This window comes from Phyllostomus hastatus, unplaced genomic scaffold (genome assembly GCF_019186645.2).
Source record: "Phyllostomus hastatus isolate PE091 unplaced genomic scaffold, TTU_PhHast_1.1 phas_contig_40, whole genome shotgun sequence".
In the NCBI taxonomy this organism is placed as follows: Eukaryota; Metazoa; Chordata; class Mammalia; order Chiroptera; family Phyllostomidae; genus Phyllostomus; species Phyllostomus hastatus.
The window spans coordinates 96161302-96187471 of record NW_025333872.1 but is presented as its reverse complement, the minus strand read 5'-3'; the positions used below and the strand labels follow the sequence as shown (position 1 = coordinate 96187471).

Sequence of the window (26170 nt, the reverse complement as noted above, 5' to 3'; positions counted from 1 at the left end):
TCTATCTGAAGCGCATTGTGACAGGCCTTGTGGGTGGAAAGGCAGGAGAAAGGGAAGAATCAGTGAAGAACTAGGCTCCAGAGAAAGTTTCTTGAAGGTCTTCAGTCTTGAACTGGAGACCTTCAGGTCTTGAACCAGACCTTGATATTTGGGATGCGGGTTTCCATGTAAAGGCCAGTGTCACACGGCAGGGATGGATGACAGTGAGCACGAGTTCCTTCCAGTTCGGGAACTAGATGTGTTTGCTAGGACAGGTACGGGCCGGGCCGACGGAGTGGGGGGAGGGGGGCAGGAGGCATGGGGGAGGGGGGCGGTTCGTTTCAGGAGAGCGAAACGCAGGAGGAAACGCACGTGGAGATCCCCGCAAGGCACCTCGTCCGATGTCGGCGCTCATTAATATCAGCACGTCGGACGTTAACTACGTGGTCCCTCTATCCATGAAATGACTTCTTCCCATTCTCCCAGACGATGACTAATCTAATAACCTTTCTCTGAGCGTCAGGCTTATCCCTCCTGGAAATCCTTCACAAGCCCTAGCAATGTTCTCTGCAAGAAGTAAGCAGTCTCACCTCAACTATATCGGGAAACCCAGCTGACAGACAGTTCTGTGTCAGGTGTGTGTGCGTGTGCTGTCCGTGGCCATCTGCCATTGTGTGCTCAAGACCCATAAGTCAACGTACATGCGCAATATGTCCATTCTCTCTGTATCTGCATCGCCATGTAGATACGTGCTTATGCATATAAAGGGTCTCCACGCAGCAGATAGTGACGGGGAATTTGGCAGGGACTCGCCTACCGCTTTTGACTCCCTGCAACTATCACAGTTTTGTCTTTTCCAAAGACACGCGTGTGGCGTCCCCCCACCACCACCACCACCACGGACACCGCAGCCTCTCGTGGCCGCACCGCGCACCCTGTTTCTGGGCAGTGACTTTCCCCCCGGGGGGTCAGCTGGTCTTCTGCTCTCACCCCCACACAGAGCCCGCCGCAGGCGATGGACTGCTTCCCGCTGGCTCCTTCAGTCTGGTCGGCTCGTCTTCCCGCCTGCGTCTCCGTGCAGGGCAGCAGACAGCTGTCCCCGCACTCGACTCTTAGTGGCACCGTTCCGTGTCACCAGGAGGACGGGCTCCCTCTGCGGGAACCAGAGCCTCTGCCTCCTCCTCGCTGTCACCTTGCACGCTGCTCTTAGTGAGGGCCGGGGCAAGGCGGGCTGTCGCGTCCTCCGCTCTGTGGGGTGTGCCCCCCTGGGCCCCAAACATTGGGCCTCTAAAGCCTTCCTCCTGCGCCGGGCGCCCATGTCTGCACGGGGTTCGTCTGGCACCGTGGCCTCTGCCGTGTTGTCCGAGTCTCGCTGGCCTGCTCCGAGTACCGGGAGGTCACCACTGGAGTGTCGGGCAGCGGGTGCTCGGGGATGACCAGGATGCTGTAGGCTCTTCCGGGCCGCGCTTTGGCAGGAGCACGAAACTGGAAGTGTCAGCCGAGCGCAACTCCTCCAGCTGTGGGTCAGCAGACAGGGGTGGGAAGGGGCAGGTGCTCTGGACCAGCGCCCTCGCGTTGGGCTCCTGACCTTCTCGCTCAGACACTGAGGCTGGGGCGGTCCAGGTGCCGGCGGCTCTGGCGTCCAGTCTTATTTCTCCAGCAGGGAAATAGCCAAGCTTTCTTTTTCACCTGGTCACATAAAGGAACATTTTCAGTAATGGTCTCCTGTTTTCTCCATCTGTTGGTAGCAGATGAGGGGTCCCTCCGGGCTTAATGGACCGTGTCGCCAAAGTCGGAGTGGACAGCGTGTTTCAGAGACCAGGCGGGGAGAGGAGCAGGGGGCACAAGCTGTGTGTGAGCCGCGTGACTCTTGCGTTAGAAGCAGGGAAGAGTTATGTTTTGTCCCCTTCAGGGGGGAATTGTTACAAGGACACAGGTGGACAGTGCAGGGCACAGTCTGTGCTGAACTGCAGACAGCCCCGAAAGGACATCGGCGGGTTCAGATACAGGACGCGGAAGCACCGCGACCTGCTTAGGGACACCCCAGCCCAGGCGACATTGGCCGTCGTCCTGGGGATCCCTGACATTAAATTATCAAGGGCTTTTTTTTTCCATCTTGTTTCGTATTTGATAGTACTTTGAAATATGTGGGAAAAGCGAATTTTGAAAATATTTTAATTGTTAAGAAGTTACCTTTTGGTAATATTAATGTTCGGTGCCCGTTTCTCTGGGGACAGGACTTCTGAGGACCACAGACAGACCTGTTGGGAACTGTGTGTGTGAGATGAGAAATGTTTTGTATTTTATTGTCATTGCACGGAGAATGGGCTTATCCAAATAAACTCCAACAACTCTTTTACTATTCACATGTCCTTGGGGATGACCTCAAATTAATACTCTCAGTTTGTCTCCTTTCTGTCATAAAACTGCACAGTTCATCTCCTAGCAGAAATACGTGGTTATTCAGGAAATCTTTTTTTTTCCTACAAAGCGTTTTAAAGGAATCCAACTTGTTTAGAACTTGTATATATCAATTTATACTAATGTCATTACCTCAATTTAAGAAACTGGGTACTTGGGTGGGCTGGGGGTGATCACATGGACAAAATCTGATAGTAGAAGGTTCTGCTGAATCATCAGTCATTTCGAAATTCTCCTTTCCTATTTGCCAGTGAGATATGACCTCCTGTTTAACCTACCTACTGTGACTCGATAATCATTTTTCTCTTGACTTTGGAGAAGTTCAGACTCTATGTATCATTATAATTAAGTTCAAGGAGCATTTATTCAAAACCGCCCGATGCACAGGACTGTGAGGGTGTCAGCGTGAAGCAGGCGCAGCGTCCGCCTCCACGGCGCCCCGGCCTCTCGGGCAGGGGAACCGCATCAGTCCCAGGAGGTAATGGTGACGGACTGATGGGAGTGCAGGTACGTGTGCGGCGTGACTAGTGGGTTAGTTGGGAATTAGGAGTCAGGGGAAGCTTCTCAAAAGAGGGTCTATCGGGGCTCAGGCTTAAACAGCTGACTGGTAAGTCCGTGAATGTAAAACATATAAAGTTAGGAAAATCGCTGTTCTGTATAGTTCATGGAATGCTTCTGAGTCTCAAGACGTGACCCCAGTGTGTGCGGGCTCCATGCTCCGCAGCCCGGCAGGCTTGCTCGCCGCCCCACTGCGCGGGCGGCAAGTCCCACAGCAAACGTCTGTCCTCGCCTCCGCAGGAGCCCGGTCCTGGTGTTCCAGTGCGACTCCCGCCACGTGATCTGCCTGGACTGCTTCCACCTGTACTGCGTGACCAGGCTGAACGACCGGCAGTTCATCCACGACCCTCAGCTCGGCTACTCTCTGCCTTGTGTGGGTGAGTCTTGCGCCTCCCTCCCCCTCCCCCGTTCACTGCTATCCTAGCGCCGAAGGAGAGCTGCCGAGGTAAGGGTGTCCTAGACACACCCAGTCCCTTGCTGAGGGGTGGAAACTCCAATGTCTATTTCGTTATCACCAGACAAGAGACATTCATGTTTGGATGACAAAAAAACACAGAACACTAAGATGTGAAAGAACCGTGTTGAACTAGCAGATGCAAAACCTGCAGGCAGGCACTGGAAATGGAATGTGCAATATTATTCAGCCAAGGACATAAAGTGTGCCTAGGGACTCACCCCGCAAGTTACAGATGGATTAGTCTGGAGCAGCACCATCAAATCGTCCACGCCTGTCGCTGCAAATTCTGAGCGCATGTGCGCGCGTGGATGAAAGAACATGTGCTAGAAGAGAGATTAAGAAGGAGATAAAGCTGAACTGTTGAAGGTGTGAAATATGTTTTTAAATCTTTCAACATTTACAAAACGTCTTTTACTCGCACTATATTGTTGCTTGTATTTTTTAATTGAGGTGAAGTGCGAGGTCGTACACAATTAACCATTTTAAAGTGTACAGTTCCGTGGCGCTCTGTGCAATTACAGTGCAATGCAGTGACCACGTGGCTCTCTCTCTGGTTTCAAAACACTTTTATTACCCCAGAAAACCAGCCCATACCCATTCGGTGACCACGGCCCACACCCCCATCCTCCCACCCACCACAACCACTGTGGTCTGTTTGGGGGGATTTTTCGATTCCGGGCACGTCCTATAAAAGGGAACTTGCACATGTGACCTTTAGTGTCTGCCTTCTTTCACTCAGAATAGTGTCTTTGAAGTTCATCCAAGCCGTGGCATGTATCTTCACTCCTTTTCATGGCTGAATAATATTCCACTGAATGGATCTACCACAGTTGTTTATCCATTCATTCGTTGGTGGGCACTGGCGTTGCTTTACCTTTTGGCTGTTATGAATAATTCTGGGTCACATCATAATCCTGCGTTCAACCCTTTGAAAAACTACAAAATGATCTTATGTAGCTGCAGCCATCCTATTAAGTGTGAAGTGGCATCTTATTGTGGTTTTGATTTGCATTCCAGTAATGACCAATAATGTTGAATGTCTTCTCATGTGCTTGCTCGCTGTCTGACTATCTATTTGGAGAAATGCCCATTCGAGTCCTTTGTGCATTTTTAATTGGGCTCTTTGCCTTGTTGAGTAGTAGGCATTCCTCACGTGTTCTGGACGTGGAACCCTACCAGATACGTGATTTCCAAACATGTCTCTTCTTCTGTGGGTCAGTGATAATGTCCCTTGATACACAAAAGTTTTTAATTTTGGTGAAGTTCAATTTATCTGGGTTTTTTTTTCCCGTTGCTGTTTGTGCTTTTGGTGTCAAGTGTAAGAGTCCATTGCCAAATCCAAGGTCATGGAAATTTACCCCCACGTTTTCATTGAATGGCTTATGTCTTATGTTTAGGTCATTGATCTACTCTGAGTTAATTCTTGTTTGTGAAGGGAGGTGAGGGCCCATACCTCATTATACATTTGTTTCTAATGGCTATAGTGTGAATGGGTGGGTTTCATTGATTTTGAAAACTGTGGTTAGAAACCATGTGGTATATTGATTGAATGGTCAGGGTTTACGTTCAGTGTATTTCAATGCTTAGTTTTAGTGCCGTTCGCAGCTGAAAGATACACCTCAAAATTACTTCCAAGACCTCAATGGAAGTAGCTAGTTGCATTGTTGACTTTGTAAAGTATGATCATATGATCATTTTTCTAGTGTATCTGCCAATAATGCCATGGTCTTTAAATTACGCTTTACATAATCCAGGTGTCAATATGTCATTAAGGGAAGCTCATTGAATGGTTTTGTGCTGTTATGTTTTTAACAGATGGATTCAAAAATCAGTGGGACACTGATTTTTATTTGAAGTTTGGAAGATTTTGTTTCCGTTTTTAATTTTTAATGAGCTTTTTAGTGGATAAACCTTTTCACAAAACCAAAGAACTCAGAAACATTAATAAACATCCATTTCCAAATCTTCTCTTCATAGACAAGTTACTTTTAAAAAAATCAATTCACTTCTCATTTATTTTAAAAATTTAGAGCTTTTTAATTATAGAACATTTTGAACATACTAAGTAAAGAAAAACAGTAAATAACCACACTTGGTGCACATTCACCAAGCTTCCTAGTCCAGCAAGAGGTTCCGGGCTTTCTTTGTAAAGTCCTTGCTCAGTCACCTGGGCTCTGCTCTGTCCCCAAGGTTCCCTGGTGCTTAGAGGTCTCAGCCTCGGTGTGGGGCGGGCTCAGGGCTGCTCAGTAGGCCGCCGTTTCCCAGGCCTCGCCGGAAGAGCTGGGGAACGTGCTTTCAAAAAGTAAGTACAAACCACAATAGCAGTGGTGTCCTGCCATTTGCGGTTCAAAGTCAGAGTTAAGGAATTTGTGCTTGAAGTCACTAATCTTACGACAGTCGTTGCGTCTTAGCAAAACTCCTGTTCTGAGGTGACGTCAGCACGTTCACTCGTGTAAGTCACGACACACGCCCGACGGCACCTGCATGAGGACACCACCACCATCATCCACGGCACCGTCACCTGGGGCCCTGGGGAGGCTTGGGCCCTGGGTTTCACCGCCAGGCTGAGTTCCCAGGGACAGCGAGGGTCACACTACACTTATGTCCCCGATCACACGCATATTTATTTTTCTTCAAATTGCTTTTCAAATTTAGTTTGTTGCCGTAATTCGGCAACGTGCTGGCAGAAGTCCACAGTCAAAGCTCCGAAAGGAGCTCCGTGAACGGGAACAGAGCTTTCATTCCCACACACTTCAACTCCTTTTCTCCCCGCGTGGGTAAACCATTGTCGGGAAAATCTCCCATCTTAAAAACATGTAAACAGATGACCAGCGGCGTCGATGTCGACACAGATTTGCGCCATGGCCTTCTAGAGTAGAAGGCCGATACCGTGCTGCGTGCTTTTCTCCACCTCACTTTTCCCCGCCTCCATGTCACACACTCCTCCCTAGTGACACATGGAGAGTGTCTTCACTGAAGAAGACAGCGTCAGGGAATGCCTGCCACTGTGCGTGTGCGTGCGCCTTACTTTTCCCTTCGTGGTGAGCACTTAGAGCTCACGTTTCTTGTTACAGACACTGCTGCTGCTAACCGACTTGTGTGCGCGTGTCTTCCCGGGGTCCGGCCCAAGCAGCGTGGGGGCGGAGTCCGGGGTGCGGCCACCGCGTCAAAGGGGAAGAGTGTGTTCAGCCTAATTCCCCTCCCCACGGCCGGGCTGCGTCTGGTTCCCACCACAGCAGCGCCCCCACACCTGACCCCGTCTCACCCATGGGTCAGTTAAGAGACCCGGATTATCCACCCCCGTCTTACATCTGAGAAATGGCATTTCCGCGTATAGTTCTTTTTTCGAACAAGGTTGAGCACCTTTGATGAGTTTAAGATCCTTTTGCATTTCTTTTCCTCATTCATTTTAAAAAACATCACCTTTTCCTCGAGGAACGGGTTAAGTGAATAAGTTGCATGTCTTTTGGGGGAAACACTTTCTACATAACACACTGCAGTCATGGGAAGGGTGGACGATGTTGAATCATTTACATTTATTTGACGAATGTATGTAAACTCGCTTTGATTTTGCTAGATTTTCCGCTGGCCACGAGGTAGCGGCCTCTCTGTGAAACAAAAGATCTGCACGATCAAACTCTACGTCTAATTAAAATGCATCCTGTGTATAGGTTCAAATGGAGTGCAGTTACACTGTAAGTGCCTCTTTAAAAGCGATTTCTCTAAATTAACCTTGTCAAGGACACCCTCAGAGCCGTGCGCGCTCCCCGGCTTCCCTTCCTTGCCTTAACGGTGAGGCAGGGAAGGAAGGAATTTTTAAGTGCGCTGTTTTGTGTTTTCTTTTCTTTGGGATCCTTTTAAATGGGTTTTTTGCAAACACACCTTCGTCGCTGCTGGCTGCTTAAACAATGTGTTACAAAGCCGTGCTTTGGTTTTTGAAGTGACACTTGGCACCTGGTCCCCTTGATGTCCAGGAACAACTAGTGGAAGGCGACCTGCTTCCCCGTTTCGTCCTTAAAAAAGAGCGTAGCCGATGGCCAGGGGCTGAGGCCGGCCCCTCGCCGGGGCAGTAACCCTCCTGTGCTGAGTAGTTCGTTCACTCCGATCCCATTTCTTCACATCTCCTTCAGCAACGTTGTAACATACACAGTAGCCACCCTTGTCCACGGCTTCGCTTTCCGAGGTCTCCATCATTCCCGGCCAACCTGAAATGGTCAGTGGAAAAATTCCAAAAGTGAACGATGCACGAAGTTTAGATTGCGCGCCGTTCTGAGTAGCGTGACGAGCTCTCGCTGTGCCCCAGGTCGTCCCATCGGGAGGTCAGCCGTCCCTCTGTCCAGGGTGTCCCCGCCACGTGGCACCCAGCCATTCCCCACTGGGTAGCCGCTGGTGGCATCTCGCCGCTCGTGCTCAGGGCACCCTGGTTTCACTGAACGGTGTCCCCAGCGCGTAAGGGCAGTGATGCCGGCACTTCGTGGACGCCACAGGGAAGCCACGGGGTGCCTCCCTTAATTAAGGGAAAATGTGTGGACAGGACAGTGAGAGAGCTTGAGAGAGAGAAGCCCAACTTATGAATGGAACTTTGTTACAGGTCTGTATGTGTAAGAAAATCATCGTGTGTGTGGTTCAGTGGTACCTGTATTGTCAGGCCTCCCCTGGGGGTCTTGGAACATGTCCCCGCGGATGGGGGGCCCACGGTGTTCCCAAAGCACTGACTCGTAACAGACTGTAGTTGCCACAGCGTTGTTTCAGCTGTGACTCGGGTCTGTTTCCCCCGCACTACGTGAAAAGGAACTTTTGAATGTCATAGAGTTTTTTATGAAAACAAACTGGACTGGGTGGAGCCTTTGCTCATGTATTACTTGCTTGATTTCTGAGTGTCTTGCTAAATGGGATGGCTTCACACCCAACTTAGTTTACACCTTGGGGCCTGTCACACCCTCAGGGTGAGGGTGACGGTCAGGGAGAGCGGCCCCTAACGGCGTCGGTGCTGCAGTCATATTCTCCCCCCCCCCCCACTCTCTCTCCCCCTCCCTCCCTCCCTCTCTCTCGGCTCACGCTTGCTCGATCACTGCTGTCTGAATTCATGGTTTCTTTGCAGGAACCTTGAGCCTCCTTAGGCCACTTCCACGTTTGGACAGGGATAATGTGCCCATGAATCTCTGAGCCAAGCACAGGTGATGCTCTGCAAAGGGGAACCACAAGCCCAGCCTCACTCTCTGGGTCTTTGTTGCAGGGCTGCCCCCCGCCCCCTCCCTTCCGATGTCCCCGCACAGTCGACAGCGCCTGGTCATTGGACACACAGACCGGGCTGCGGGAGGTGCCAACACCAGCCTGTACATGCTGAGTGAAGGTTAACTTTTCACGTTTTAAACAGTGCCCGTATAAGCCCCAATGACACATCAGTGAATCGTTTTGCACATGCCCTGGGATGTCCGCAGAGCGTCAGAGAGCTGAGTTCAAGTCCTGACACTGAGTAACAAGGGGCAAGTTATGTAACATTGATGTGCCTCGGCTTCCCTTTAAAGTAAAACCGGGGCAACACCATAGCACCCCTGCATGCACTCCTATGAGGACAGATTAAAGTAATGCCCTCTAAAGTGTCTGTACGTCAAATGCTGAAGACAGTAAGCACAAAATGTATATTTGCCTTTGTTATTTTGTTTCTTACATACGCATGTATCCTTAAGGGCAGTACATATAATGTGCATGTGTGTGCGCATGTACATGTATGTTCATGGAGTAACATGTGTTTAGCTGTTCCCTGACTGTACCTTGGCATTTCTTACAACTTGATGCATAAACCAACCAATAAGGAAGCATTATTTACTTACCCACTTATCTGGCCATCTTTCCCCTTTGTGTTATTTGACTTTGCCTGGATTCACAGAGCAGAAAGTAAGATACATACAATAAAGTCATAGTGATATAGAATTAGAAAACCAAAGTTTTTCCATCCGTAAATAGAGCAGACTGTTGGGGATAAGAATTGACTGAACCCACCTTGCTTCTGTGGCGCAGTCGAGAATACCATCGAGTTCATTAAAAGGTCACGTTAAGTTTATGAATCTGATAACTAAGACTGAAATAATATGTATGGAGAGCAAAAATAATGGGCAGTTCTGTGGAAATACTGAGTGCGCCCTGAGAGCTCAGCTCTGTGGGCTCCGGACCGCCCCAGCGTGGCCCCACGTCCGCGCCCGATCCACACAGGAAACGGGTGTGTGGCTGGCCCCGTTGGCCCCGGCACCGGCACCCTCTGCCTGGGGCTGCTGGCCAACCCCAGCTGTCCTGCATAAGAGAACCGGACCCCAGGACCAGCTGCTGGCGTTCTCTTCGGTTTTCAGAAGCCTAGGCTCTGACCCTGTGGGTTTCTCTGAAGAGTGTCCCTTCCGTTCCCACCACGCCAGCTTGGAACGCCTGGCCGAACAGTGTGAGTCGCCTGTGGTGGCTGCTAGCTCTTTGGGGCGGAGGTATAATTCCTCCAAGAAAATCAGAACAAGATGGAGTTGTGTTCAATCAGCATTTCATTCCTGAGGCCATCGCTCCCTTCATTGGCAACGTTGACATCTGATGACCAGAGGCGGCTTCTCCAGCCCGGGCACCTACAGCTGGAACCTGCCCCTTGCCTTCTTTGAGCTGGGGGCTTTGGGGGAGGTGAAATGGGGCGGATTCATTAGCAAACAAGTAGTGAAATGTGCCCATTGGTTGTCTTCCTACTTGGGCACCAACCAAAGGACTTTCTCTTGACCACAAACTAGAGTGAATTATCCTGCCGGTGAGGCCTGGGTACCATGCAAGTGAGTATTAGGTAGGCACCTCTCTCGTGCACGGTGGTGTTCAAGACCGCTCTCCCACGCTTTGTGGGAAACACGCTGTTTAACGCTCACCCTTTCCCCAAATGCCATTCTTTAGTATCTCCAGAGCGTGTGGCAGGGCAGGGGCAGGGGGAACACATTAAAAAAACTGAGGTCAGTTTTCTGGGACTAGTAACTGTGTATCAGAATCAGAGCCTGTGGAGACAATTAGCGAACTGCTCTGGCCCCCCAGAAGCCTCAGAAGAGACCAGTCCATCTTTCCTGTTGCCAAGCAGCCCACACACCGAGTGTCTCTCTGACCGTGTCCATGTCAGCTCACCGTCTCCGCAGAAATGTCTAGTGCCACTTACCACCTGAACAGTCAAACATCCCTTCCCCCCCGCCTCCATCCTCTGGCCTTGGAAACATCCTTCAGCTCCTGCAGCTAAACCCCTTCCAAGCACAGGATGAGATGTGCACATTCTTCCAGGCATGGCCAGTCAACGGGGAACCACAACGATTACTACGAAGAGCCGTTAACGCTGGTTGAAAATCTTCCGAGGGCAGATCCCCCTTCCCGTGCGTGAGCTCCTCATCCGATCAGAACTCGAGTTTTGCTTCATAAGAGTAGGAGGCTGGGTTTCGTTTCCCCGAGAGCAGAAATGACGAACGATTAGAGCTCTCCCTGGGCGCTGACTGTGCAGGCGGTGCCGCAAAACCCCGTTCGTCCCCAGGAAGCCCCGCTGTAAGGGATGCCGTCGTCATTTCCATTTCGGAGACGAAGCATTTGAGGCTCACAGCTCCCTTTCTAGCACTTCTTCCAAACTTGAAACAACAGCAGACTTGCGAAGCAGGAATTGTGCTTATTTTACGGAAGAAGCAGCAAAGGCGCCATCCAACCAGTGCCCAGCATCACAGCCTTGGGACGAGCGGAGCTGAGGTTTGAACCCGGGTCTGGTTGACTCCAGGGCCGCATGTCCCCCCGACTTCCCCCCACAACCCCCCCACGCACACACCAGTCCTCCCGGGGCCCTGGAGGTGCACTTCAGTCACACACCAATTTTCACTCGTCCCAGGGCCCGGGCCGGACCTCGGGCCATTAAGTGGCGCTCGGGACTTATTAGAGTTCCTGGTTTCAAAGTCTGAACGTGCGACAGGCCACCTGGGGAAGCGGCCTGTGTCAGCACAGACGGACTCTCCCCGCCCTTGTCGGTTTCGTCTACGAGCGGCCTGATCTGCTGCTCACAGTGGGGTTTTTCAGTAGCTGTTGATGGAGCTGGAAGTAAGATTGGCACACGCAGCCCGAAGGGCCTGCTTCCGGAGGCTCTGGTGAGCTGGGGTGTGAAGAGGCCACGGGCATGGGGACCCCTCCCAACGATGCGCACTGTTCGCGGTCTCTGTGCTGCGCCTGCTCGCCCACCTGGGGCTCCTGTGAAGTGGCCGGGCGCCCTCCGCGTCAGCTGCGGGATCTAGGTGCGTGCCGCTCGCACAGCTTGGGGCGGGGCTTCCTGCGTGAGGCCGGCGTGCCGCCGCGGAGAGGGGCTGCAGCAGGGATGCGAAGGAGGCCCCGTAACACGCTGTCACCCCTGGGTCGCTGTGCGCCCTGGCAACACGGACATCCCGTCACCTCGGGGTGTCCGAGGGAGGAGCCCCCCTCCTCCTTGTGACATGCCGGGGGCGTGGCCTCCGGTGTGTCTTCTCTTCTGCCTCCAACGCTTGCCTTTTTGCCCGTGTGCTCTTCCCCTCCCAGGTCCCTTACGTAACTCCGGTTTTCCTGAGACACAGAATGGCAGGGGCATCACCTGCCTGGCTAGTGCGTCCCCTGCCCCGCCGCAGTCCGTCAGGGGCCCCAGAGTCCTCGGGGGCGGCGTGAAGCGTGAGTGGATCATGGGGGTCCTTTTGCCATACAGGGAGTCTCGGCGGCGCCTGGTGCAGCAGGAGGGGCCGACTGCGCAGCCGTGCGGGGGCGGAACAGAACAGGCAGCCGAGGTTCCGCTGGCTCCCGAACGTCGCTCTCCCTGGTACACACGCAGGATCGCGTCATCGTGCCTTCCGGAACCGCACCGGACAGCGGGCAAACCTGCTAAAAGATAGACCCCCAACGACGATAATGCAGATGATCCATCTGCATGCTACAACTTGAACATAATTGGTTACTAAAAATTTGCTAATTTAAGGCACAAAAGACTACACGATGGACACACATGTACAACAGCTCAGAATATAAATTCATACGTCACTGAGAGCAATAGGGCAACTCTCCTGAGGAGCTCCACGGTATCAACAAGCGGCTGAGAAGCCTGTTCACGCACACTCACGCACAGTCTCCCGCGTCTGCCTGTGGGTCGGAAAGGTGCAGCCCGCTGTCCCCGGCCCCTAGACCGCGAGCACCCGCACAGCCACCACAACCGCAGGGGCTCCGGGGTGTGAGCAGCCTCCGTCCAAAGCCGGGCCAATGTCAGCTTCCAAGTTACTTAAAACAGAATCATACGTCCTTACTTTCTGGGGTTAACGGTAAACTTTATATTTGGGGCGGGTTTGCAGGCTCCGCACCTTTCCTCAGGTGTGACTGTGCCAGGTGGGGTGACGTCAGCACAGCAGTCTGGTCCTCTCACAGAAGCCACCTGGCACCGCAGAGCCCAGGCTTGTGGCCATCAAGTGACAGTGGCAGGGGGGTTGGCTGCGAGGCCTCTGCCCCATGGTGTCTTTCAGGGGCTCAGGTCCTGTCATCCTCAGCGGCCACCGAACACCCACCGGGTGGGTCCTCCTCGTCCAGGCTCGGGGCCGAGGACCAGAGAGAGGGAGGTCACCAAGGAGAGATCTCAGGGGCCAGGCCCGGAACAGGAGCGAGTCCATCTCTCCTTCACACGCTCCCAGGGCCAGAACTCAGCCACGTGGCCCCGCCTGACCACGGGAGGGGTGTGCATGTGCACACGTGTGTGCAAGCCTGTGCCTGTGTGTGTGCAAGCACACGCACATGCATGCGCACAGCATGTAGGGAAAGAAGGACTAGTAACAGCAGACGGGACTGCAGGCACACAGCGGCTCTACCACGGCTGGGGAGGAAGGTGAGATGGGAACTATACTGAAGGGCTTTCAGCTTTCCCGCCCCCCGGCCCCCACCTGCCACAGGCACAGCACTCAGTTATACAGAGCAACTGGTAGGTGGACAGGACCAGGCAGACAGCCGCAGGACGGAACTGATGGCTTTCAGAGCCCGTTCTAGCTGCTGCGCCGGGTGCTGTCCGAGGTCAGGGCCTCTGTCCAGCCTCAGAGACGCTGTCTCTGTAGCATCCTGCGCCAGAGACAGCGGGCGTTCACCCTGGTTCGAGCACACGCACGCGTGTGTCTTTGGAGGATTACGAGTGATGTGTTTTCACACGCCCGTCAGAAATGGCACCAGAAGCGTTTCTCCCTTCATCTCCGGGGAGCCCCTGTCCCGGCCGAGAACTGCACCCCAGGTTCCTACTTTGCTCGGGCGTGTGCTTCACAGGCTGCCTGTCTTTGCCGCCTCCTGCACCTTACCAAGTGGTTAAAAATGACATTTTAGAAAGCAGCAGCAAGGTGGCAATGCCTTGAGTAGTGAGCGGAGAAGGCAAAACTCTTTTCTTTCCACCCACTTCTGCCCCCGGCTCTTAGGAAGAGCTCTCTTTCTTTGTCTCATAGGAAAAAGCAAACCATTTCTACGTGTACATTTATTACAGGTATCCAAAGAGAACTAGACGGATGCCTGTAAATGCTTAAGATAGCTCCAAGAGTTGTCTAAAGCTGCCTTCATGCTTTTTTCCTCCTTTCTTACGCTGTGTGTATGGCGGTCCCTCCCCCGCCTTCTCCGCAGTCAGCATGACTTCCCTGTCTGTGCCCCTGGGTCGTGGGGTGGGTGGGGATCCTCTCCTGAGGCTCCAAGGCCCAGCCCCGCAGTCCACACGGGGCTAACTGACCTTCAAGGGTAGCATTGTAAATGAATTGACGTGTTCTTACACTCGTCAGGAGACCTGTCACGCGCACACAACCTTGTCGCAGGTTTGCACGCTTGCAGGGAAGCTGCGTGACCAGCGCCCAGACCCGGAGACCAGGGAGGCTGCAGCCCGCAGCGCCATGCCCTCCCCTCGCACAGCCCGCCCCCCCTCTCCCGGGTGCAGCCGGTGTGTGACTTCCACGGTGCTCACTCTTCGCTGTTTCTCGTGGGGTCACCACCTTCGCGGGCACATCCCTCACTGGTATCGGTATGTGCGTGCTCTCAACTTTCCAGCGGGCACTCGAAAGGTTTTGTCGAATCTCCCCCCTCACCAGAGGCATGGAGTTCCAGCTCTGCCCCAGGGCAGATGGCTCCGACTCCCGCTCAGAGTGCCCCACACCCGGGACGTGACTTCCTGTTTCTGTTGCATGTGTTTTGTTAATTGTGCTAAGTTATGGCTCTGGCCCCCTTTCCTCCTCTCAGTTGCTCTGGGGTGAGGACAGAGCTCATTATTATCCTTTTTATCAGATACACTTGGAGCTCACGCTCACAGATGTAAAAGCTATGTCTCTACCCTACTATAGACCAGCTAGAGCTGGGGCCACAAGGAGTTACTTGGACAGGAAGATCGATTTTATCATCACAGCTGGGCGAGAGGAAGAGGCTGCCGGTCGCGTCGTGGGCACTGGGAAGCACAGCTCACCGAGTTAAATACCCTCCGTTTGCCGGCAGTCCCCTGCGCCACCATCACCGGCTGCGCAGTCTCTCTTGGGCGGTCCCGCAGTTCACTCAGCCACCCTTCGATCGCTGAGACCCACCTGGAAAGCTGCCCACGCCACCGGGGAGGTGGTGGCGGTTACCATGTTCCTGAGGCCGTGGCCCTCCCGCCGCTGCCTCGGGCTGCGACCACTGCGCTGGCCGCTCAGGAGCTGCAGCTGGCGGGGCTGGCCGATTCCGGAGAAACCGGGGCCGCTCGTGGCCTCTGGGTGGAGAGAATTTAAGGGTTTTCTCTGAGACAGAAAGTGCGTTGAATTTTCGGTCCCCCTCCTCTGACCCAGTGAAGTGTGGTTTTTGAACAGTCGTGCCTACGGGGGTGTTTCCCTTCGTTACACCTGGTCCCCATCGTCATCCACAGGCCACCGGCGGTGCCCACGGCTGTGCTCAGGTCTCCGGGTTACTCAGGACACTTGAAAACATGCACAGTCACACACACATGCACACTCACACATATGCACACACGTGCACACTCACACGTATGCACACACTCACATACATACTCACATGCATGCACATGCACACTCACACAGACGCTCAAACACACACTAACAGTCACACTCACACACGTACACACCTACTGACACTCACATACACTCATACATGCACACACGCAGTGACTGTTAAAAACTCTCTTACTGTGTGGAGCCTTGTATTAATGAGACTTCGTGCACAGAAATTGCTATAGGCTGCTGACCTCCAACTATCTCTGAAATAATAATGTGCTTAGAGGGGCTGATTTACATATTCATGAGGGTCTATGTCATTTGGTCCCTCAGCGGGACCGCGAAGCCCTGTAATGTTTTAAGTGCATAACCATTTAGCAAGGGGAGGAGTGGTTTAATATTCTAACGCCTCGATGGAAATAAATATATAATCTCCGCACCAAGCCATCGCGCATTTCCAGGAAAATCTGAACGCCTTCCAGGCCCCCTTACATGTTTTATTACCGACTCCACTTAGTAGTTTGAAAAATGGACATTTTTACTTTTTTTTTTTTTTTTTTTTGCTTTTCAAGCCTTTACTAGAAACCATTAACCCTGCGACGACACACTTATGCCGGGAAATGCTGCGTGAACAGCGGTGGCCGTCCGGGGTGGGGTGGGGGTGGGGGGTGGTAAGTGTTCCAGGAAGTGGCGTGATGTGGCCTGACCCGTCCCTCCAACTCTGTCCCCTCCCCCCTCTGCTGCCAGGGACAGGCGGCCGTGCTGTCTTCTCTGGCCACCGTCTTGGTTTTCTAGAGCTTCCACGACCACATACTGCAGACTGGGTGGCTTCATTGACAGAGAGTTGCTCCCCAAGGTCCTGGAGGCTGGCAGTCCCAGGTTGGGGTGCCGCAGGTTTGGGGGTCCTCTGAGGCCTCCCCCCTGGGCTCTCAGATGGCCCCCCTTGGGGTGCCTCTCCCCATGACCGTCCCATTGCTTGGCATCTGCTCTCTGGGACCTGCGACAAGGTTCATTTATCAGCGGACTCGCATCTGTGTCTCGGAATAGACCTCTACTGCAGAAACACTGCCGAACTGGAAGCTGTGAGTCTGGTTCTGATTCCGCCATTGACCGACCACCTGGCTAATTCGATCAAGTCACTGAGCAGCGACCAGACAGTGAGGTGAAGCTTTTGCATGTGTTGCCTTATTCCAGCTCCATGACGGTTCTGTCGACAGTAATAACTCCTTATCGCAAGTGAGAAAACGAAGGTCTCAAAGCTAACTTCCCACACAGGTCTGCCTGATTCCAAAGCCGATTTTTTCTTTCCATCTTTTGTTCATGAAATTAATTTCATCTCCAGCAACCTCTTCCACCTCAAAAATGCTGTGATCCTTAATTACTGACTCCTCAGCCAGGAGACACTGTTTGCGTCTACGAAATCGATCAGATGCAGGGTAGAAAATACGAATCGGTAAGGGGTAAACATGCTTTCTGACAGGTACGAGAGATACACTAGCATCTCAGTCTGTGTGGCATCCTTAGGGCAGTGGCTGTCAAGCTGGGCTCCCTGGAGCCCCCGGGGCGTGCTAGGTGTCCACCGTATCCAGGGGCGCTTGATGGAGACGGAAATGTGTGGATGGCAGCAGCGGCGCGCACTGCGTCGTCACTGTTACGTTAACCGCTGGTCCCACCTCAGTGCTCAGCCAGGTCACACGAGAGGAAGCAGAGGGCCCATGGTCCTTCGAGCAACAGCAGAAATGTCGTCGAAAAGGTTTAGTTTCCTTTATATTTTAAAAACGGCCAAGGCCAAATTTTAGTTGCCCTGTGTAATTGATGTAAAGGAGAGAAACTCGAGTTAGTTACTATAAAGTACTATGTTATGGAATCTTTTTAGGAAGACCTAAAGGCAAAAAGACTTTGGGGCACTTTACCCTCTGAAACCACTCCGAGCAGGTTTTCCCTGGGATTTCGCGCTGTCTTAGTGGGAGTGTCGCTCACGTCGGTTCGACCAGCTGGTCTTGGTGAGCTTTCACCGTCCGTGTGTAACTGGGCAAGCAGCGCGAGGGAGGGCTCAGCGGTATCCCGTTGGGTGAAGCCCCACCGCCGTCATCAGGGTTCCATTGCCTAACACTTCAGAAGGCTCTCTCGGGAGCTGGGTGTCATTCTGGGCTACACCCGGCTTCCGCAGCTCCCTTCCCATCCGTCTGTAGAAGGAGTGGTTGCCTGTGAACCGTGCTCGGCGGTACCCGCGGGCGAAAGAGAGCCTGCGGGGTATAAATCCGCCACAGCCCGACTCGGCCTCTGTCGGCTAAAGCAGAGCTCTCGGCTGCAAGCTGGCCGGCCACTCTTCCCTCTGACCCCCAGATAGAAGTGTATCAAGGTCGGGAAACCACTCTCGTGAGATTCGCCGCCAGCTTGGGTGAGATCCGAGGCCTGAGAGGGTGTCAGGTCCTGCTGGTCACGCCCCACAGAGCCTCCAGCCCAGAAGAGCCCCGTCCGCCCCGGGGCACAAGGGGCCCGCCTCGCGGGTTCCACCAGTGGGCTGGCCACCCGGGGCTGTTTCTCAGCGTCTGAGCACCGGGTCCCACGGCGTGTTTACGGGAAAGTCAGAGGAGCCCTGAAAAAAAGTGCGGGAGCTTTCGGGGGGATAATAACCGCTAACGGGGGTTTGCCAGAGCGCCTGAAACGAGACTCAGGCAAATACGCATTTCAGAAAATCACCCGGTTACACCACTACCCACTCCAAGGCACCCTGGGCTCCGGGGTACACGGCGTGCATCTTACAGAATTGCCCATAATGATGAGTTGTGTGTTTGCAGGGAGCCGGGGAGGTGGTAGGAGGCACGTCTGTCACAACTTACTGGGGTCTTTTTTAAGGACTTGGACTGCCAGGGCGGTGTGTTCCGCTGCTTTCTGGATGCCGGGGTAGCCCATTCCAGAATACCCGACACCCCTCCTGGGCGGGACCCCGGAGCGGCCCCCATGCCCGAGGGACTTCCTCCGGAGTACCTGGACCTGCAGGCGTTCAGCTGTTGTTTCACAAATACGTGTTCCTCCTGAGACTACACCGTTAGCAGACGGATTTCGAAGTCGCTAATGTTGATCATTCACATTCCGGAAAGTTTGCTGATTTCCTTTCCTGCTGAAAGGGAGAATTTGCTGAATTATTAAAAGGTGGTGCACTGCCGGTTAAATAGTTTTCTCTTAACTTGGAAGTGGACCTTAATTTCCACTAAAACGTGTCCGTGGTTCCATCATTAAGAAACGCATCGCACGCGGCGCCTTGCTGAGCAATCGGTGTGGTGTGTGCCGCCTGTGTGGGAACGAAAGGCTGAGCACAGGAATCCGCCCTGGACGCGTGGGCGCTTAGACTCTCGGACACCCGTCCCGCCGTCACGGCGGCTTTATGGGCAGGGGAGCTCCCGCCTTCCAGGCCCTGTTGAGCTACAGGGACAGCGCCAGTTTCCCGGGGAGAGAAGCTCGTGGCCCTCCTGGTGCCCGGGCTTCCGGGGCGGTTCAGGAGTGCGTGCAAACCGTGCTGCCGTGTAATTACTGGCTTCGGTAAGACGGAGGGGGTGTGCAGGAGGTGGGACAGGGCAGGGGAGAGCGTCCCCACGAAAGGCGTGCCCTGAGACAACTCTAAGAGAGAGGAGGGGACAGACACAGCAGGTTTGGGGGTGGAAAGGGGACAGATTAGCCAGATCGGAGGGAGGAGGGACCCCAGAGGCGGGCGGTGCCAAGCCAGCCTGCGCCTGAGGCTGTGATGGAGACCAGGTTGTTCCGTGCAGGCTCCAGGGGAAGTCCAGCCCCTGCAGCGTGGTCAGAGGTGCGTGTGCCTCATCACACATGTGCCCCCTCCCGGGAGTTCCTGGCGCACGGCAGGGCGCCGACAGTCTGAGGTCGCCTCACCAGCAAATGGCTGGAATGTAACTTGTGAATTAAAATTAAAACCCAAACTTAAACCTTTGGGGTTTTCTTTCTTAATCATATTTCTGGTGCTTTTGACTTTTTGTTTTGTTTTGTTTTCTTCTGTTCTAGCCTTGTAGCTATCAATGTACCTTTATTCCCTAATTCTCCAGGCATCTCAGAACCCACGTCCTTATTCTGGGGACTCTCAGTGCCGCCCGTTCGCTCGCTGTCCTGGCGGTCCTGCGGACTCCGTCTGCATCACGCCAGGGTCCGGGTGTCCGGTCAGGCCCCCGAGACACACACCCCTCGGAGATGTCTGCCTTGCCACCCTGCACCCCCTCCCCTCACCCAGCAGCCCACTCAGGAGTGCGCAGCTGCTCTGGGCCCCTTGCTGGACAACCTCTGTCTCCATGTCCCCGGGCCAGACTGCCCGCTCCCCTCGATAGCTGCAGGGACCCCATGGGTCCTCCACCTGCCTCGACTCCACAGGTCCTGTCGTGTGAACAGGGGGCTCATTTCCTGCCCCATTCCAGAGTCCTTACCGTGCTACCTGATAGAAATCATTCTTAGAATCCTAATCACACTGTGAGCCCCTCGAATCCAGCCTTCAAATCCTCTGTCTTTGCATTCCCCGTTTTGCCCAGTACCGCCCTCCTCAGGGAAAACCACCTCACTGCAGCCTCAGCGGAATCACCTAGGCAACGTAAGCCGTGGACTGACGTAGGCACCGCTGGTCTCTGCTTATGGCTCTGCCCCAGCTCTCCGGTGTGAACGCGGGTCGGTTGCTGCTGGTTCTACTGGTTTAAAATTCTGTATATTTAAAGGGTCAGTATTCTCAACTGTTTTACTCTTAGCCCCTTTATATATCTTGATATCATAGCTGTTAGAAATTACTGATTTTAACTCATGTGTCTGATAAATATGATGGTTGTCATTTGCCATGTGAACATTGTGCAGCCCTGTACCAAAGTTTCCTGTTACTTTGTGCTCCCAAGACCCAAATCCATCCATCTGTCCATCCATCCATCTGTCCATCTATCCATCCATCCATCATCCATCCATCCATCATCCATCCATCCATCCATCATCCATCCATCCATCCATCTATCCATCCATCCATCCATCTATCCATCCATCTATCCATCATCCATCCATCCATCCATCCATCCATCTATCCATCCATCCACCCATCCATCCATCCATCCATCCATCCATCTATCCATCTATCCATCCATCCATCCATCCATCATCCATCCATCCATCCATCCATCCATCCATCTATTCATCCATCCATCCATCATCCATCCATCCATCCACCATCCATCATCCACCCAGGCATCCACAGATTAGATTACTCCTGAGCTCAGTGCACAATAGAAATGCAAATGTCAAAAGACAGTTTTTTCTCTTTCAAGGAGCTCCCAGTCTTACCTGGAAACAGGCACATAGTAAATATGACAGTAAGTTATATTTATGTACAAGAGGCCGATACCTACTATATTTTGTTGCAACCAAATGGTTTATTATTTTATTTGTTCTTAATAAATACAGATGCATTGTCTTATGACTAGAGCATAAATTCTGAGTCATTATCTAGAACATCTATTTAAGCCATAAAATTTCTTTGGTAGGATTTGGCATCTATTCTAAGGGAGTCTATCCTTCCCAAGTTATTGCTGAATAGTAAAAGCACAGCACTCTGTGATTTGTGGCCAAAGAATGCGTATTGTGTTGAAACCTTTGCTGCGTCAGTGAACTCGTGACTCCCTCGTGCCCCCCTCGTGCCCCCGATACCGGTCCAGACGCAGCCGCTCTGGGCTGAAAACCCGCAGCATCCGGGAGCATCAGCAGCAACCTTCGGTGACTTATTCTGTTAGAGCACTCACGCTTCAACGCGCTATCCTTTTCCACTGAATTTCGATTATACTGAACTGAAGGCATTAGACCAGAAATTGAGGGGGGAGACCAGATCTGTATTGTTTTTCTCTATTTAATCTATCGTTCTGATTACAAACAAAACTGTACAAGGCCAGCTCCAGCCCACCAGTGGAAGTCTGGGTGTAGCGTGGCTGTGCTCTGGCTGTGATGCGTGCTGATCACGTCGATGCGACTCGGCCTGACATTGTGGAACCGCTTACGAATTCAGCTCAGCCTCGTGCTGTTCCCAGTCACAGTGTGAGTGGCACGAGCTAATTAAGTCGAGGGAAGGGGTATTCATAAGTGGATAATGTGAACAGAAAATAAAGTTAGCAATTGACATTGGGACCACAGGATGCTTTTAAAGCACGCACTGTGGGTTAAAAGGGTGCATCTCGAGACAAGAAGGGAAGAAAGCCACGTGATCGCCAGACACGATTTTCAGTTCAGTCGGTCACACTCACACGGCTGCACCTTGTTCCCCAACAGTGCCCGACCGTCCTCGGTGTCGTCACAGCGCCTCTTCCCGGTGAGCGGCCTGTCCGATGTGTCTGTCAGCTAGGAAGTGGCACCTCGGAAAGCCGGGCCCAGCTTTATGCTTAGGTGTATACTTTCTCTACCCAGAGAACCCCAAACACACTTGAACGCAGGAACCATGCTGTGAATTGCTGTGAGCATTGGCTCTGCAGCCTGTGATGGAAATAAGGACACAAAACTGAACAATGGAGAAGCCACATGAAGGGACCTCGCACCTACGAGAAATGCACCCGAGTCAGTGAACAGAGAGAGAGCATGGAAAGGTGGCTTGTGTGTGCACAGGCACACACACACACACACACACACACACACACACAGACGGCACGGAGAGTAGACAGAACAAAGAAAAAGAAGTCGGCGATGAATGCTACCAAAATCCAGCAGGCGACAAAGTCTCGATCTCTGGGCATCTTGGGAAGCGAGGGGGGCACCCAGAGTCACGGTGATTAGTCATGAAAACGGGACACAGTCGTCACACGAGTCTGTCGCTTGCATGGCTTTTTCGTGCTTTCCGGGGCATTCAGAGGGCACCTTTATCGTCGCCATGATGGCCAAGCTGTCCAGCCAAACCCATTCCGAGGGGCAGTCAGGGAAGCTCCCGCCCGTCCTCGGCCATGAGCACTCTGCCGGAGGGAATCTGGGCACCGGGCACAGGTGGAGAACATCACAGTGTGTGCTCTCCTAAGTGTGCGCTTTGAGGAGACTTGGAGTCTTCTGAAACGAGAGATGCTTTTGAATGAATGAAATTGTGCATGACCTCAGTTTGCTTCGTCTAAACTCTTAGAACGTTCAATCGATGTTTGGAGATTATTTTGCCCGCCTGGGTTTGTGGGTGAGAAGGCCGAGGCCCGGAAAGGTCAAGGGGAGCGGCGCTGGTGTTGTGGGAGAGGAGACAAGTTCACGGTCACACGGACCTGACCCTGGGTCTTGGCCGAGCTTCCTGTGTGGTGACCTCAGGCCAGTCCGTTCACGCCTCTGAGCCTCGGCGTCCTGCTCTGCCCCCGGAACGATTCTCTTCCGAGTGCCTCTGAGTTAATTAGATGGTAAACTTGCCGCGAGCGTCGGAAGTTCACTCCTCCGTGTCGCTGCGTTGCATTCTGTCGGCGCACGCAGCCACGGTTTGCGGGTCCCTTCGACCGGTGGACGTCTGGGCTGTTTCCAGTTTCCGGTTATTACAGACCGGTCTGTGGTGAAACTTTATTCCAGTGTTTGTGAGTACATATTTTTTTTCTCTCCTGTAAATACCTACAAGTGTAATGGCTGGATCATAGTTTAGGAGGTTTTTTGCTTTTGTTTGTTTTTTTTTTTAATGAAACTGCAGGCTGTTTCCCAAGGTGCTTGTTCATTTTACACTCCCGCCACGCATGCAGGGGGGTTCCGGTTCCCCCGCACCCTCTTCCACACTCGCCAGAACCAGTGTGCTAAATGTCGGTGAGCTGTTCAGCGTGCAGCCGTGTCTCGTTACGGCCCCAAGTCGCCTCTCCCAGGTGACCACGAGGCTGGGCATCTTTTCCTGTGCTTTGCGCCCCTCGACCATTTCCCGCGCCGGAGTATGTGTTCCCGTCTCTCGCCCCTTTAAGGAAATGGGGTTGTTCTCGTGTCGTAAAAACTGAAGAGCTCTTCGTAGATTCTCGATGCAGGTGCGTTGCCAGATACGTGATCTGCAAACACCACGCCCCTGTGCGTGGCTGCTCATTCCGTGTCCTTGACCGCACCGTGCTGAGAACAGAAGTTCCTCACTGCAGCGAAGTCCAGTTCCTTCACTGGTTCTTGCGTGGGTCGTGCTTTGTGTCACATCCGAGAAATCCCCTCCTACCCAAAGTCCACAGAGGCTTCCTCACGTGTTTCCCTCTGGACGCTTTGCTTTATGTCTTACCTCAAAGGTACTGCTCTGCTCTGAGTGATCTTTCATGTAGAGGGCAGGGCGCGAACCAAACCTCATTTCCTATGTGGACACCCAGGTGTTCACACACCCTCCCCCAGACAGAGGGCGCTCTCCCCACCGAAGTCGCTTTGCACCTTCGTCCGCACGCAGTTGGCCTGAAGTGTGAGGACCTGTTTCTGTGCCATCTGTTCTGCCCCATCAGTCCGTCTGTCTGTCTGTCTGCGGGTGACGTGCCGTCTCGATGACTTGATTTATAACTCACGCTGGAAGCAGGCGGTGTTGACCCTTGGACTGGGCCCCGCCTCTGCGGAGTCGTCTGGGGTCTGGGCCGTCCCGGACGCCTGCTGTGTGAAGTGCGGGGGCGGCTGGGACGAGTCTGCGCAGTTTCGGGTCTCCAGCTCGTTAGTGACTCCCCCCACCACCTGGTCTCGGGGCTCAGTGACAAAGAAAAACAAAGGGCAGCTCTTCTGGTCTTGCGTCGGAAAAGCAGCTCTAAACGCAGGGTGATCTGGGGAGCGCTACGCCATAAAAATTAAAAGCTGATAGAAAGTTTCCCTCAGTAAGGAATATTGGGTCGAACTAATTTGCATGAGTTATGATTTCGGGGCGGAAACCATCACCCCGTCGGCCGCTTTGCCTTTAATGAGTCTCATCAGTTTTTATCACTTTGATTCCTTCCTCTGTCAGTTTCACCCCAGCCGATTATTCATTTTCAATCGCTGATGAGTCCTTTCTCCGGGCGTGCAGGGAAGTGTCCCCAGCATTCTGTCTGAGCCCCCAGCCCCCCTGTCCATGGGCCGCAGAGGACAGTCCCCCGGGGCGTCTGCCTGCAGCTCACATGCTTTGTAAGATGTTCCCCGTGAGCGGCCGGCCACGCCGACGGCCCCCGTTAACCGAACGCTAGACGATGGCGTTCTGGATAACCAGAAGATGCTCTCACTCCCAGTGGCTGTGCTCTTCGTGACTGTGAACGCTTTGTCTAGGGTGCGTTTTTGCAATGCCTTGTATCTGAAAGCAATAAAATATTCATCACCATCATAGTAATAGCAACCGTTTAGTAAATGCTCCTTACCATAGGTGAGGCACCATTTTAATTACATGTTTATTATAAATATACTGCCCCATAACCCACTATGTGTTAGGAACGTGATATAGGTATTTCAACATGAAAGGGACGTCTGTGTGTGTTTCTGGAACACTATGATCAAGTCCCCTTTGGGGTGACAGTGGGCGGGTCTTTCCAACAGACAGTCTCAAAATTACCTGAGAGCGACGGTAATTACCGCCATAGGGTAGGTCGCCAAGAAGAACGACATTTTGTAGGGTTTTCTTTTTGTCCCTTTCTGGCTTAGTTTCTCTCCTCTTCTCAAGGAGCTCACCGGTGCGACAGGCTGTGACACTTTGAGGAGGTGTGGCCTCTGGGCACCGCGGCAGAGAGTGGAGAAGGCGGTGACATAGACTCCCTTTGGGGGGAAGTTTCCCAGTGACAAGACATCGGGCGCTCTTGGGGTCCCTGTGCCCCCAGCCCCCCAAAAAGGAACTTCCACGTTAAGCGAGCCTGGGAAGGGGAGACCGTGTCCGATTTGTCTGGGGAGCAGGACCACAGCTGTCACGTGGTTCTCAGCAAAGCACCTGGCGGCGCCTCAGAGGTTAAACGTCGTGGCCTAGTGCTGAGACGGGTGCACAGCTATTTAAAATGAGAACTTGAGAGTCTGCAACATGTGAGCTATGTAGGGAACGTTGTGACATTCTCTAACACGACATTCACCATCTTGGCACAGAAGGGGACAGGAGCCGGGAGCAGAGGGACAGGAAAGGAGCTGGCCGGTCGTAGCCACCGGCAGGAGCTAAGGCCTGAGGACGGAGGGCGGCTGGGGCCCAGGGGTGGCTGTCCCGACCGGTTGATGCAGATCGGCGTCGGAATCTGGCCCGCAGTGTTTGTGCTGCTGTGAGTCTTAACTCGCTGTGTGAGTGTGTCATTCTGTTCGTGTTCTCACACACGTGTAGAAGACGGTCATAGGGGATCATAAATGTGTGTGATGCGGTGCAGACTCAGTGCCGGGCAACACACCGAGCGGCTGTGTGAATTCCCAAAACGGGACGGCGTCCGTGCCGGACAGGCACGGCGCGTGCGGGGCGCCCTGCTGCCTGATAGGGTTATGTATTCGTGACCTGCGGGGAGAGCGCCGTCTCTGCCCCGCACCCCCGCCCCGGGGGAGACCAGGCGGCCAAGGGCTCTTCCCTCGAGAGAGACTTACTCCTCTTGTCCTTGGAGTGTCGAGCACAAACGGGGAAACCGCACAATTTGGGCAAGAACGTGGGCCTCTCTAGGTGACACATATTCTAAAACCTCACGTGTTTACATGGCTCGTGATTGGTTCTGTTGAAGTGTCTTTCACACATTTCACCGATGTGTGTGCTCGGTGTGATACGGGTATGAATGCATGAATGAACGAATGAATGAGTGAACGGCATGAAGAATAATGTGTATGGCGTCCAGGGGGGCTGCAGGTTCATGTCAAACCAAACGCGCCAACCAGGGCCAGGCGG

At 53.1% G+C, this 26170-nt stretch overlaps 1 protein-coding gene across 3 annotated transcripts in view; it reads left to right on the top strand.

Moving 5' to 3' along the window:
* The window catches only part of PRKN (parkin RBR E3 ubiquitin protein ligase), an 831387-nt gene that overhangs the window by 570160 nt on the left and 235057 nt on the right, over positions 1–26170 (top strand). For all 3 annotated transcript variants that reach the window (XM_045844065.1, XM_045844064.1, XM_045844066.1), the window contains exon 7: positions 3199–3335. In XM_045844065.1, the coding sequence (XP_045700021.1) occupies positions 3199–3335 (137 nt within the window). The remainder of the gene's footprint in view (positions 1–3198; positions 3336–26170) is intronic.